Source organism: Manduca sexta, chromosome 23 (genome assembly GCF_014839805.1).
Source record: "Manduca sexta isolate Smith_Timp_Sample1 chromosome 23, JHU_Msex_v1.0, whole genome shotgun sequence".
NCBI classification, from domain to species: domain Eukaryota; kingdom Metazoa; phylum Arthropoda; class Insecta; order Lepidoptera; family Sphingidae; genus Manduca; species Manduca sexta.
In genome coordinates, this window is record NC_051137.1 from 6,652,685 (window position 1) to 6,666,718 (window position 14,034).

Consider the following 14,034-nt stretch of genomic DNA (forward strand, 5'->3'; position numbering starts at 1 on the left):
CCTTACCTTCAAATTCATTTTACACAATAAAAACAAAATAATCGATGCACTGTCGTTATTCGTATCACTTATACGCGTGAATAACTCGTACACACTGTTATATAGCCTGCAATAGAAAATAAATTGGTAAGAGGTTTCATACACTGGCACATAAAACTACTGAAGCAATTTCAGTGATCCGAATCGTAATTGTGTAATTATAAACACATTCTTCATACATTATATTATATTAGATAGACCAAGATTTTTTTAAGTCGCGTCTAGATTCTATAAACCACTTTACTCTGTTTTGAATTATTAATAAGGACCTTAGATATCCTATGGAATAAAAAAAAATATAACCCTTTTATAATTGCTCCTCGAAAACAATTCGGCAATTTTTTTTTTATATTGGTTTATTTTTGACATCGATCCACAATAAGAAATTGGGATTGTTTATTGAAATCTGCCGTTAGTGGTAACATAAGTGACACCTCATTGATTTTAACCACTGCATAAATACAATTATGCAAAAAAGTCAATTTGGTACAAGAATACAAAGAGAACATATTTTTTAACTTTTATTTTGCATTCTAAAAACACAAAAATATTATTTCTATGAATTGTGAAATATTGGTGACTAATATTTAATTATTAATAATTAATTACTTAGCAAATAATTGTTTTTTAACAACATTAAAATAGCCTGCAGTCAGATGGAAATATGTATATTTTCAACTAAGTACATACATAGATTCTAGTATAACTATATCTACATGGTAGTTGAAGCAGATATTGTTTTTAAATTTTTACATATTGTATTTCGGCGCTTTCAATAAACGATCACAATCGCTTTTGTAAATCCATCGTGAAAACGGACCAATCAGAACAAGTTATAACATGTTTACAAATGACTTATTTTGATTGGTGTAATCTCGGGGATCAGAGCGATGGTTAAAATTGGGGTCGTTTATTGAAAGCGGCCTTAAGTAACACGCTTTGGGTATTTTTTTCAAATCGTCACAAAAAGTGAGTACTTGATTAGTTTATTGTTTGTTTTAATGAATACCAACTATGTAATAAAATTTTAAGCGATACAAACAAAGCATACAAACCAAAATAGCCACCCAATAACCACAGTCAATAAAAAATATTATACATTTAAAAACGAGTAAGCGTTTGGAAGAATACGATAGTACTGATTTTTGTCATCAACTTACGACTGCGGTCACCACGAAATACCAATTTCATAAGTATAACATATATTGAGCATAATAGGTAGGTATTTAGGTAAAAACTGATTGTGATTAGATCTCTTAACGGCTTCAAAGAACAATGTTAAATATATATGTTTTTTAAATATATTATAGCAATGTCAGTAATAATGAAACAGAGTTTTATAATTTAAAACAACCTAGTTTTAATAAAAATATAATTATTATATTAATGATTATAAGATTTTTCCGGCATATATCTCCGTTCTTTGTGACACGTACATGGATTTAAATAATGCATAGTTCATTAACACTACAATGATAACACCTATATCACAGTTATATCATTTGGCTTTCATTCCACATACAATATTTATCACTTACATACTATTATATTATAGCCAGACTAGGAAAATTAAAAACCTGCTTTGGAAGCGCCACTCTCGCTTTTCCGTTTTAAAGTAAACCTTGTTAGTACAATAAATTAGTTTATATTTTACTATAATTTGGCGAGGTTATTTATTTCCCTAGTCAGGTCATACGTAACATCCAAATGAATCAAATGTTGTACCTTTAAGGTTGAATTAATACCTGCTGAACAACCACAAGCTCATAAGAATATTCCAACTAAGTTTCGTGATTTATTTAGGTAATTTTAAAATTAGATCTACTGTCTAACTGAATATACATAAACAACATGGCTACTTATATAGACTGACCTGAAAATAAACTCGCCACAAGTCTATTCATCATTTATTTAGTGGAAGTTATAATTATAGCCGAATTGTACATTGTGTTTACTAATCGATTGTTCATTTTTCTATCTCCAAAGCCTTTTTTATAGCAGCGGAGAGCCATGAGTAAGACGTGATCTACTCGTGTATCGCTGTTTCGTGATCATGAGATGTCAAACAAAAAAAAACTATTTGCAAACAGTGAGGGATGTGCTCAATTATACTCGAATTATCGATATTTGTGGCACACCTACTTTGAATATTACAGTACGATCTTCATGTTATGTTTCCATATAATAATAATAAGAAAGTTTTAATATATCATTTGTGATACTATAACTATAACTAATAGCCTCCTAGACTTGGTAATTATAATCTTTCTTAAAACCTGTTATCAAATATATATACTCCTATTTTGAAGGCTAATAATATACTTCTTTTAGTTCATCGAACACTAAGTATCGTTAAAATGTTGTATAGTAGTATTATTAATTAAAATATTTACAGTATACAAACAGCCTGATAGGGACCTCAATAACTACCGAATTTATGTTGATATCAAATTACAGCTGATCGTCGAATTGGAAGATAATATTATGAAATAATGTGTGATCATTATGCGTAGATTGGATCATCAAAAACAACAATTTAAAAAAGGTACATTTTACAATGATTTATATTTTTTAAATCTACCTAGATATTGTATATTGTAACTTTGACTGTTCAGTCAATCGAAACCACAGTCCGCCCCTTCACCACGATGGCTGCAAAGTTTTCAAAACGTCTGGAGAAAATCATAATACTAAAAACCGCGAAAAATCCGAAAAAATGTTTTATTTTGATGTCTAACATTCGCATAAACATAAGAAATCAACATGTAAAATATATATATGTGTTTTATATAGAAAAATATTGTAATCGCGTCGCTGTTTATTATGGCTGATCTAGCTCCATAAGTTTTGAGGTCACTTGTGTCGGTCAATCGTGATAAACCTTTAATTATTACTTTGTTTTGAAAATTTGTTCCAATTGAAAAAGCCCACTTTTTATATTAACAAATTAGATTCCATCTAATCATCAATAATAATTTTACAAATCTCTTAATATAACAATATTTTTTGTAGCATTTTTTGAAATCATCATCAATCAATCATTTAATTTATAACAATTTATACGTATTATTAGTATTACATACAAGTTATCTACATAACACAGAAAATCTTATGTACAGAACTATAGTCTGTTACATCATTTATTCTAATAATCTACTACTAAAGCTGTGCGCAAGATGAAAATATTTTGGCTAAAGCGATTAATTAAAAAACTGCTAATTTGTTGAGTACATACTTAGGTATACTAAATACAATCACCCTCAAATAAATATTTCCTAGCCAATATATACTTTCTTTCAGGTTAATTGTACGAACACACTGATAAGAAAACGTTTAATATAAATACATACTTTCTACTTCCAAGTTTCATATTCTATTATTTATCTGCGTATAGATTCATTTGAAGGTCTCTGTAGGTGACATTATACAGCGTGCGCTAAACACTAAAACCAATGCCGAATAGTGGTCGAGGGGGTAAGGAAGGGAAAAGAACTTGACTTCAATACCTCATTACTTCAAATCGTCCAGAATATGGTATAAGTCAATTTGAGGTCAAATTAATATTAAAAAGTAGTGCCAATATTTAAGAAATAGAATTACACCGATACTCGACCACTCTCCGTCGCTACTCGTACTCTCTTACTGGCTGACTAGAAAAATCAAATTTATCTACATAATATAACTATTGATATCTTAGCACTGCTCAATTCGTCCGTGCAGCTTCGATATCACGTACTCATAGGACATATTCAAATAATATATGTTAGTGATTTAGTATTTAGATCCAAGCACTGGCTCGCAGGTTGTCGACGATGCTGGCCCTCCTGCGGTGGCAGACGCGGATGCAGGGCTCGAAGGCCAGGCGGCGCCAGGGTCACGAGTCGTGCAGCAGGCGCTGGTAGTGCGGGAACACCTCGTAGGGCGGCACGTGCAGCCCGAACTCCAGCGCCACCAGCACCGCGAACTCGAACCGCATCAGATCCTTCCTGTTCAGCCTGAATGTTGTTTCGATGCGCTACAAATGTATTATTTATTGATAACATTTTACCAAAGTTTTTTAACTACAATATATTTTCTTATTAATTAGGGCATGTAACACGTTTTTTATTACTATGATCAAATATGTATTTCATCTAAACCATGTACAGAAAACCTATCAAAATCAACCTATCTTGATCTTTTAGATAAACAATTTTATTTATGATATTTTGCTTGGGTTTCGCCGCTTCTTCTTTACAGCGATACCATGTTCCCAAAGCATTCACAGATTTTTTAATAAAGAAATATTTTAATTTGAATTCGGACACACTACGAAAGGGTAACGTATTGGATATTACGAAGGTAGAGTGAAAAAGAGTTGTCAAGACAATTTCACTTCTGCTTATAGCAATAGTTAAAGAAGAATTGCTGCCTCCATTTAAAACATTTTCAGAAAAGTATTAGTAACTTTATGTATATAAAAATGTGTTTGTTGTATAATATGTATGTGTTGCCTATGTATATAAAAAAGTTAAAAATTAAACAAACGACAAACCCTAATAACTAATGACTTACTTCAATTAAAGCTTTCAACATTTCTCCTTTGACATCATTCAGTTTAGCTGATAATAACAGACATGCGCCCGCGCATAATTTTCTGTTATCCTTATTGATTAGATTAGCTAGAATCAATTTTTCAAAGTAAACATATGCCTGAGCCACCGATAACAAATCCACGCCTCCACTATCGTGTTTTGCGATCTTACGCATTTCTTTTTTTATGCTGAAAAATAAACGAGTGTAAAATAAATTAAATCCCTTAAATATCATATTAAAAGATTATATGAAGTTTTGCGTTAATAAAAGTTCAATATCAAAATTTTATGCACATGTCTGAAGCTTAAACAGAGCAGTTTGCCGATTTGACAGCAATGAAAAGACTGATGTAGTGAAGAAAGTGTGCGCGGCGCTACCCCGGGCGCCGGCCGCCGGGCGCCGGCAGACGGCTCGTGTCACACGCGTGGTTGTGGCGCGCGCTGCGTGTGCGTTTTCACTGCGCTCTTTGTATGTAAAATGCGTACACAATTGCCGACTGCATCGGATTTCGTTGTGTTTAAAGCGAAACTTCGCGTCTGTTCGTTTTAAAATCATAGTGTGAACAGGCTCCAATTAGTGTGGCAATGTCACATCGCCTTAGCTAAACAGCTATAACATTTACTTAACATAATGTCAGCAGTATGATAAATATTTTTATTACAAATATTGTTTACCTTCTTAGTTTACTGAGAGTAAGTTTGATGTGTGGAAATTTCTCTCTAAATTTATCATTAAGCTCCTTTTTAAGGTCTTGTGGTCGAACATAATCGATTATAGATGTCATATAGGAAGTAAATGTTAATAAAGTCCTGTGTTTGCCAGCAATCAACTCAGGATCATCCAGAACATTGGGGCAATAGTGGACCTGTAGGCCGACAAAAAAAAAATATTTATCAGACATGATAGAAATTACCAATAAATCATTATTGGTAATTTCTGTCATATTCATTATAATTGTATTATTGATCCTCGCCACTTAAACATTAATATGTGCCTAAATAATCTTTACTTACGAATTTCTGTGAAATTAAACTTCCTTCATCCCAATCAAAAGTTTTATTGTCGATAGACGAGTGCGGAGGTGACGAAGCTATGGCTGATCTCTGAGACGACTCATAAGAGAAACACCTAGAATTAATATTCATTTTATTTATCAACATTGAAATAAAATCACACCTCCATGCAATTTTTTTATTTTAGTTATTGATAGAGTAGAAACTATAGTACATGCAAAATAAAGAAAACAACATCTCACACTTCCACATTTTAGTCTTAGCATCTACCTATAGGTTTAGTTTATGAAATGGCCAAGGTTTAGTATCAACTGGTTTTCATGCATTTGTGGGCACTTGGTTATACTATGTGCAGACTACATTTGGTTGTTAATGACTGTGTGAAAGAATAGTTGCATGATAAAAACGTTTTTCAATCCTTATCATATTATTCTGAAGTCACCTTGAACATTCTGAACTAACCTCACTCCTAAGATATTAAACTGTACAAAAATGGGACCCAAACCAATTGCACCATTACCAGGGTTATCATATTAAATATTTATTTACACTTATATCATGAGACATAATGACTATGTCATATATGTACAGAATATAGTTATTTTATAAAACTGTGTGTAATTTTAAAGCAAGGGTTGAACAGCATTAGCAAAATCTAAATGCATAGCAAACTTCATTTTTTTTATTGTTTACCATTTTTTATCCTTGTGCCTCGTCAATAACTTAGTCCTGAAATTTAAATTTGTTAGTGATGAAATGATTATGATTGTTTCAAAACAATTACCAAAATGCATTTGACAAAATATTTCAAAATAAATGATGTGTAAAATATAATTGTGTAAGTTATGTATGTTTTAGTGCAGAAGCATTCAGTTGTATTGATTTAGTTTACAATTTTTATTATAAATAGGACAAATATTATTATGAACTACAAACCATAAATGGACATAATCCATATAATATTTTTGTTTGCTTTGGGATTGATTTACAATAAAGAGTTAATTACTCTTTCAGCTTTAATTATACTGACTATCCACATAAGTAGAGATAACACTGTTTTTAATGTTACACAAACACTAGGCATACAATGGAAAACCAAAATAATGCTTTTTTTTTAAATAAAATCAACAATCACATGCATAAAAGCATTTTGAAAAGTAACTTACAAGTAAAATAATATTAAGTTTTTTCTTTTTTCACTATTAAAGTAAATAGTAACTGGTAACTGTACCTGGCAATAACATGGGGATGACGATTTATTACTTTCCAGTTGGCTTTATCAGTGAAATCACTGTCATACATTTTTCTGTATTGCTCTCTTGTACAGACTCTAGATGGTACAAGTAGTTTAGAGTAGGATATATCTTGTCCATTTTCTTCTCGCTCCAATCCAAGCAAATCGAAAGGATCCACTCCATTATCAGTGATTGATGAGAGTGGTCTTGGCCCTGACGTATTACGCCTGCGCACACCATCTTTTCTCAGATCAGTCCTGCATATTTTCAAATAGAATAGTAAGTAATTCAGCTTCAACAAAGGTACTAAATTGAACTGTCCAATACACACAGCTTAGAAACTCTAATAACATATTTATTTATTAACTATGGCTATTGTAGCTTAAGTCGGACATAACAACTACCATTTGCTTAAGATGATATTTCCAAAAAGGAAACCCGACACAACACATGTGTACTAATATGCATGAATGCAGTCTGCAAATTGTTCTAATTATAACTAGATTCTATAGAAATTCTACATAAAGGGAAGCCAGCTGGAATCGACTTTTATGGACCCTTCACCACTGACAACTACTAAATGAGATGGGCTGCAAGGCGGCAACGCACAGAGAGCGCCGCTAGTAATTTTTTTGCCAAGATGTCCCGAGGCCATCTCATATGCGCCGAAGACGACTACTGCGGGTTTTAGTTGGTATACCCATGTTAACATAAACTTCATCTACAAAATTTTTATGGCAAGTCGGTTGGGTCAAATATTGGTTATAATTGGCATTAGATATCAAAATTTGCTTACAAAATAATTTTGATTTATACATACCTTGCATTACGAACAGTTTTTGAATATGGTATTGTGCTAAATATAATACATGGTACACCTTGGGATGGCACAATAGCAAATCGCTCATCTTTAAATGTGACCCCCTTGGTTGGACGTACTAAGCGTACTTCTTTTGTTAAAGGATGATTCTCAGGTATACATGTAGTGCTGGTCCGAAATCGACCTAGGCAAGAAACATATTTGTAAAAAACCACATATTTTGACTTTAAATACAATGATATTTTAGTGAATTGTAGCCAATTATTTCAATTTAGTTGTGTCACTATAAAATCCATACATTGTTACCCCCTTATTCGTAGACGTTTTTTATCTAACGACCGAGTAAGGCTGTGATAACAAGTCTGTTTCTCAGTGCTGACGGCATGGCAGTCTTCGCAGTGCGTAGACGTAGGGCCGTTGTGATTGGCTAATATTGAAATACAACAATAATAACCAATCACAACGGCCCTATGTCTATTTCTCAGTGCCGTTGGGCACTGAGAAACAGGCTTGTTATCACAGCTTTACTCCGTCCTTAGATAAAAAACGTTTATGAATAAGGGGGTTAATCTTTACAGCTGTTTTGCAAAGAAATTTTCATATTTAGACATTGATAAAAATGCATATCAAAAAGGCTCTGAATTAAACTCAGAAGTGCTGAAATGTCTCAAGACATGTGGCGTAGTAAACTTTTTTAATTGCTTTAGCGTATAACATATTTAATACTACTTGTTAATGTCAGTGAATAATAGTTTCTCGGATTGATTCTTTTCAGGAAATTTTGGTCTTCATTACTATACACACAAAAATACTCATTACGCTTTCCTCTCTCCATATTAAATATACACTATATAATTTTTTAGCTATAAAGTGTATATGTAATATGGTCCCAATGGACCATTTTTTTGGGACCATCCATTTTTCTTCCTAATGAAGTGATTACATTAAAAAAAAATATATATTTTAATTTAAATATGATATAAGTAGAATAATTCCATATTTATTGGTTGGTAATAATTTATTGGCAGCCAGGCGAAATCTGTAGAAATTGATGTTAATATAATTTTGTGTGACATAATATTACCAAAATTCAAACTCTCAGAGCTGCTTTTATCATCAGTAGTTATGCCTGCTAGTGACACAAGGTGATTCTTTTTAGCTCGAAAAGATGTATGCTTTTCTTTAAATGACTCTGTATTTCCAGAAGAGCATCTGTAAATAAATAATAATAAATGTTTGTTACAAGTAAACACAGGTTGGATTTGTATGAAATTTGCCATACAAATAGACTATGTCATAGATTACCATATTATAGTTTACTTTTTATTATGAAAAAGTACCCAGAGCAACTTCTATACAGGCAGACTAACACTTTGTGTTAGAAAAAAAATATTTACAACATTGTGGGCCTGTTGTATAATGTTTCAAGTCAATGTATGGTAGTTGACATGTTATATCATAATTTGACATATTATATACCATGAACGCAATTTTTAAGCTGAGTAATTTTGTCAACGGAAAATTTAAATGAATAATTAATTAGGGCTTACAAAATTTAAGGAACTCCAATAATGTTACCTTTCTCGAAAACTTGAATTTGTAACGCCTTTTATAGGTGTAACAGTAGATGCATATTCAGATTCTGAGCTCAAAGAATGGTTATCAGTACCAAGTCTATGAGCAGGACTGGTTTGCGCCACCTTACTGCGACACCGGATGCTATTCCTCAAGTCCACATCTTTATCTTTGTGAATATCAGCAGCTTTCGATCCATTATCAGTCTTATCAGCCTTGGACGAAACCTGGATTAATTCAGGATCTTTGTGTTTGCCATCAAGAGATATGTTTGATAAAAAAGTAACAGCCGCTAATCGTCTTCTAGCCTTTTCATATTTATTGCGGTGATTTGACATTGCGCTTATTTACGGCAACCGTAGGCGAATATAACTAAAGAATTTTTAATATTTTTTGTGTTAAAATCTGTGAGACAATTACTTTTTATTTTAAAATGAAAACCAATTCTAATAGAATTATTTGTGAACTGTCTAGTGTCAATGTTTTTACTTTTGACAGTTTGACAACGACAGCTGGGGGGTCAATGAGTAGGCTGAACTTATATATCCGTTTTCCGTGTCAGAATTCAGATTTCTAGAACGCCCCGAATTCCATACAAAACGGCGTTCCATCACATATGTAAGGTGAATATTCCCGTGAATGAATGAATAATTCTTATTACTTTAAGAATGACCATCATGGTTACTTTCCCGATTAATCTCAATTCAGTACCTATATTGCAAAGTTCGAATTTTGACGACTGACGACACATAACTGTTTTATTCAATCATTTCATATTTATTTTCTTTGTATTCAAAGCAGACGCACTATTGATTATTGTCGCGAACAAAAATTCTGTCACTTTCAATGTAGAAAATTTTATTTTATCTTTATATTTCTACTTTATGATTTGACTTTTGGAAAATATCTTAATTGGATTTCTGAACGAAGCAACAAATTTCATCTGATTGCTATTTGCTGTCAAATTAAAAGTTTGGTATTTCTATGGAAGAAGGTGGAGCGGATAACTTATAATTCATAAACAGACAAACAATATAAGATTGTTTATAATGGAGGCTAATATTTCTGGGTCATCTTCTACATCTAGAGCCACACGGTTCATGATGGAAGGAGTCGGAGCGCGCGTAATCAGAGGTCCAGATTGGAAGTGGGGCAAACAGGTAGGAATCACTGTTTATTTTTGTTATAGATTATATTTTTTGTTAATGAATGTACAAGGTAATGTATTGAAAATCTATTATTGAACTTTGTCTTTGCTATTAGCTTCAGAAAACAGATGAAGACACAGGCATTGCAGTTTTGTTTTTGTATTTGGAGGTATATTAATTATTCCTAATTTTGCTACAAAATGTTCGATCTGTCTATATTATGATAGTATTAATATTTTCGAATTGCATTTGTGACTCTTCAGACTTAGTGATTGATAGAAAAAGATATAACAAAATTACAGAGTAACATCTTTTGTTTATAAAAAGCAAATATCAGCATAGTTTTAAACATTGTGATGTAATTTTTTCGTTTTCATTTTGCATTTCCATGTAAAATTATTTTGAATTTGAAGGATGGTGGCGAAGGTCATGTGGGAACTGTCAGAAATTTTGAATCTCCTGAAGAGGTTGTTGTGGTATGGGATAATGGCACCGCTGCAAACTATCGATGTTCTGGTGCTTATGACTTGCGTATATTGGATAGTGCTCCGACTGGTGTTAAACATGAAGGCACTATGTGTGATACATGCAGACAACAACCAATTTTTGGTAAGGAATGTTTCAAATATATTGTGTGAAGCAAATTCTTTTTACCCAGTTCTACAAAGCAAAAGTTTTTTTTTTTATAGTATACTTGTAGTACATTCCAGATTTATTCTTTGCTAAACACTTATTGTCTAGTGCTAGCAATATAACAATTGAATTATATTATGTTTTTATTCTTATAGCATCATAATTACTTTGAGATGAAGAAAAATACACAAACGAAGGCAAAATTAGTGTAGCAATATTAAGAATATGAAGTATATAGTTTATCTAAAATTTTACTTCTCCATTTGCTACTATGAATGTTTTGTTACTCTGAAGTCTAGAATAACATGCAAACATAATTTTTGGTGATAATTTCAGGAATCCGCTGGAAATGTGCTGAGTGTAGCAATTATGATCTATGCTCAGTCTGCTATCATGGGGACAAACACAACTTAAGACACAGATTCTATCGCATCAGTGCACCTGGTGCACAACGGTGTCTTGTGGAACCTCGACGTAAGAGCAAGAAGCAGGCAGTCAGAGGCATATTTCCTGGCGCTAGAGTTGTCAGAGGGGTGGGTATTTATGTGATTTTATATTTCATGCTTTCAGTTGTTATAACAATGCCATTATTTTAAGATTCATTAACCTGGCAAGAATAATATCATAATATTCTGAGAAATGTAGTTTAGGCAAATGTCTTTCTGAGGTATGGGTGTATTGTGCGTCACAACTTCCTGACTCTGAGTTGTGACTGAGTAATTTTTTAAGATGGATAAACCCAGTTGCCATTGATTTTTGGGATTTAAACCTAGGACCACATTGTAGTAGTTGTTTTCTTACCATGTACAATTACGACTATGCTACCAAGGCGGCGAAATAGCGTTATATAGTGGCAATAGCCTGTAGATAAAGAGATGTTTTAGTTACTATTATAGCTCTCCGCTTTCCACTTAACTCATTACTTACTTGAAGACATGTTTGTAGTTGAAAAGTCTTTGTGAAGTTAATGGGGTACATATTTTGTAAAATTGCTTCAATGTCGACAGTATATTGTTGTTTATAATATAGGATACAAATAATATCATTTGATAATTATTTTTTAAAGGTTGACTGGCAATGGGAAGATCAAGATGGCGGTAACGGTAGGAGAGGCAAGGTTAACGAGATCCAAGACTGGTCTGCAGCTAGTCCACGTTCTGCTGCATATGTCGTGTGGGACAATAGTGCCAAAAACCTCTACAGGGTAGGATTTGAAGGAATGGCTGATTTGAAGGTAAATTTACTTAATGAAATTTAGTACTATTAACTGACTGACTGACATACAACACAAAACATAATCTCTTTGAAATGAAATATTACACAAAAGACTCTTGGGCTATAATTTTAAATTTATTTATGTAAATTTAACTTTAGAACTAGATAATTAATGATATTATTGGATGCATAAAATACCACTTACTCTTTTTGCATCGAATGTATTTTTTTTATGTTAATTTTATCTTTTCAGCTAATATTTTTTAATGCTGTACGAAATATAAATGTTTCAGATTAATTTAGTGCTTGTCATATTTTATTTCAGGTTGTGAATGATGTAAAAGGACAAAATGTTTACAAAGAACATTTGCCACTTTTAGGAGAACTTGGTCCTGGGCGTGCTGGGCCTCATGGTTTGCAAGTTGGCGACCAGGTAATAGAAAAAGCTAGTTATTAGACTCTTACAAATCATTTAATTTTAATACAGATAAATCTTTATTTTAAAATAATTTATCTAACATTTGAATACCTTTGTATTTAAATAATTTATCTAACATTTGAATGTTTAGGTCAATGTGGATCTGGACTTGGAAATTGTTCAGTCATTGCAACATGGTCACGGCGGGTGGACTGATGGAATGTTTGAGTGCCTCGGAACCACAGGCACAGTGGTTGGAATCGATGAAGACCATGATATAGTTGTAACATATCCTAGTGGCAACAGGTGGACATTTAACCCAGCTGTACTAACAAAGGTAAAGAGGTCTAATCAGAACCATATCAGAGTGGATTTGTAGTAGAATTTTGAGCTAATAAGTCCTTCTCTTACATTGTTATAATAATATGCACATATTCAGATAGAACTAGAGTGGAGCAGATAAGCTGGTTAGTGTATGTCTTAAGGGGCTCGAGTGTGTTTACAACTACCTATTAACTGGCAAGTGTGGTAAAAGCGTGTACAGAACGAATTTATATGCGCTAGCCATAGTCATGTCAATATTTAACCAAAGCGTGTTTGCGGGTCCAGGTGTGTAGCGGCAACCTCAGCGCGTCCACGTCGGGCGGCGGCGGCGCGGGCGCGGGGGTGGGCGCGGGTGCGGGCGCGGCGGGCGGCGGGTTCGCGGTGGGCGACCTCGTGCAGGTGTGCGCCGACCAGGAGCGCGTCAAGGCGCTGCAGCGCGGACACGGCGAGTGGGCCGAGGCCATGGCTCCTGTCAGTATACATCATTATCATCCCAATATGTTTATGTTCATGAAGGAAAAGACACATTATTGCTTTTAAAGAAAAATCTCCAATTTTATGTTTTGTTTTTAGTGTTTAAAGAATAATTGGAATTAGAATGAAATTTTTTTTTTATTACTAGACACTCGGCAAAATCGGTCGTGTCCAACAAATATATCACGATAACGATTTGAAAGTGGAAGTGTGCAATACATCATGGACATACAATCCAAACGCAGTCACTAAAGTTGCGTCGTCGGATGGCAGCATTCCGGGAAACTCATCCGGTAAGTATGCCAGTAATATTTCAATTTTTAGTTAAAATTGTAGTCGTAAATATTGTTAATCTTTTTGTACATGTTCAACTTTTTTAGGTGAACGACTATCAGCGCTTTTAAAAAAGTTATTTGAATCCCACGTGACGGGGGACGCGAATGAAGAATTGGTAAAAGCTGCAGCTAATGGCGATGCAGCGCGGTGTGCCGAGATACTGGCGCGCACCGACGGCGCGCATGCCGACGTCAACGGGTTCTACGGCGGACATACTGCTTTGCAGGTA

The 14,034-nt window shown here is 33.5% G+C and overlaps 2 protein-coding genes across 3 annotated transcripts in view; one reads left to right on the plus strand and one right to left on the minus strand.

Annotated features, from left to right (window-relative positions):
* Positions 1–691: 691 nt before the first annotated feature.
* Positions 692–9,757, minus strand: LOC115449708 (CDK5 and ABL1 enzyme substrate 2). Of its 2 annotated transcripts, XM_030177587.2 has the most exons (9): positions 9,261–9,757; positions 8,767–8,894; positions 7,683–7,866; positions 6,859–7,119; positions 6,321–6,356; positions 5,628–5,742; positions 5,289–5,479; positions 4,594–4,801; positions 692–4,054 (listed from the first exon to the last, which is right to left on the minus strand). In XM_030177587.2, exons 1-9 carry the CDS (start codon positions 9,593–9,595, stop codon positions 3,914–3,916), a joined length of 1,599 nt encoding a protein of 532 aa, XP_030033447.1. In that variant the 5' UTR covers positions 9,596–9,757; the 3' UTR covers positions 692–3,913. The 2 variants fall into 2 exon arrangements, with proteins under 2 accessions (XP_030033447.1, XP_037297939.1); XM_037442042.1 differs by lacking the exon at positions 6,321–6,356 and having other exon boundaries at positions 3,820–4,054; positions 9,261–9,756.
* A 405-nt stretch (positions 9,758–10,162) lies between these two features.
* LOC115449696 (E3 ubiquitin-protein ligase mib1-like) overlaps positions 10,163–14,034 on the plus strand; it is a 153,937-nt gene continuing 150,065 nt past the window's right edge. Inside the window, exons 1-9 of the mRNA XM_037442041.1 lie at positions 10,163–10,417; positions 10,819–11,014; positions 11,375–11,571; positions 12,105–12,272; positions 12,579–12,686; positions 12,823–13,008; positions 13,281–13,466; positions 13,618–13,762; positions 13,850–14,031. Of these exons, the coding sequence (XP_037297938.1) occupies positions 10,307–10,417; positions 10,819–11,014; positions 11,375–11,571; positions 12,105–12,272; positions 12,579–12,686; positions 12,823–13,008; positions 13,281–13,466; positions 13,618–13,762; positions 13,850–14,031 (1,479 nt within the window). The 5' untranslated portion in view covers positions 10,163–10,306. The remainder of the gene's footprint in view (positions 10,418–10,818; positions 11,015–11,374; positions 11,572–12,104; positions 12,273–12,578; positions 12,687–12,822; positions 13,009–13,280; positions 13,467–13,617; positions 13,763–13,849; positions 14,032–14,034) is intronic.

Bases quoted from the DNA above. Each gene is read 5' to 3' on its own strand.
- LOC115449708 (XM_030177587.2), bottom strand. From the start codon at position 9,595: ATGTCAAATCACCGCAATAAATATGAAAAGGCTAGAAGACGATTAGCG. The intron at 6,357-6,858 runs GTACAGTTACCA...TTTAAATTTCAG, and splicing joins CATCCCCATGTTATTGCCAG to GACTAAGTTATTGACGAGGC. The intron at 4,055-4,593 runs GTAAGTCATTAG...ATACATTTGTAG, and splicing joins TGTTGAAAGCTTTAATTGAA to CGCATCGAAACAACATTCAG.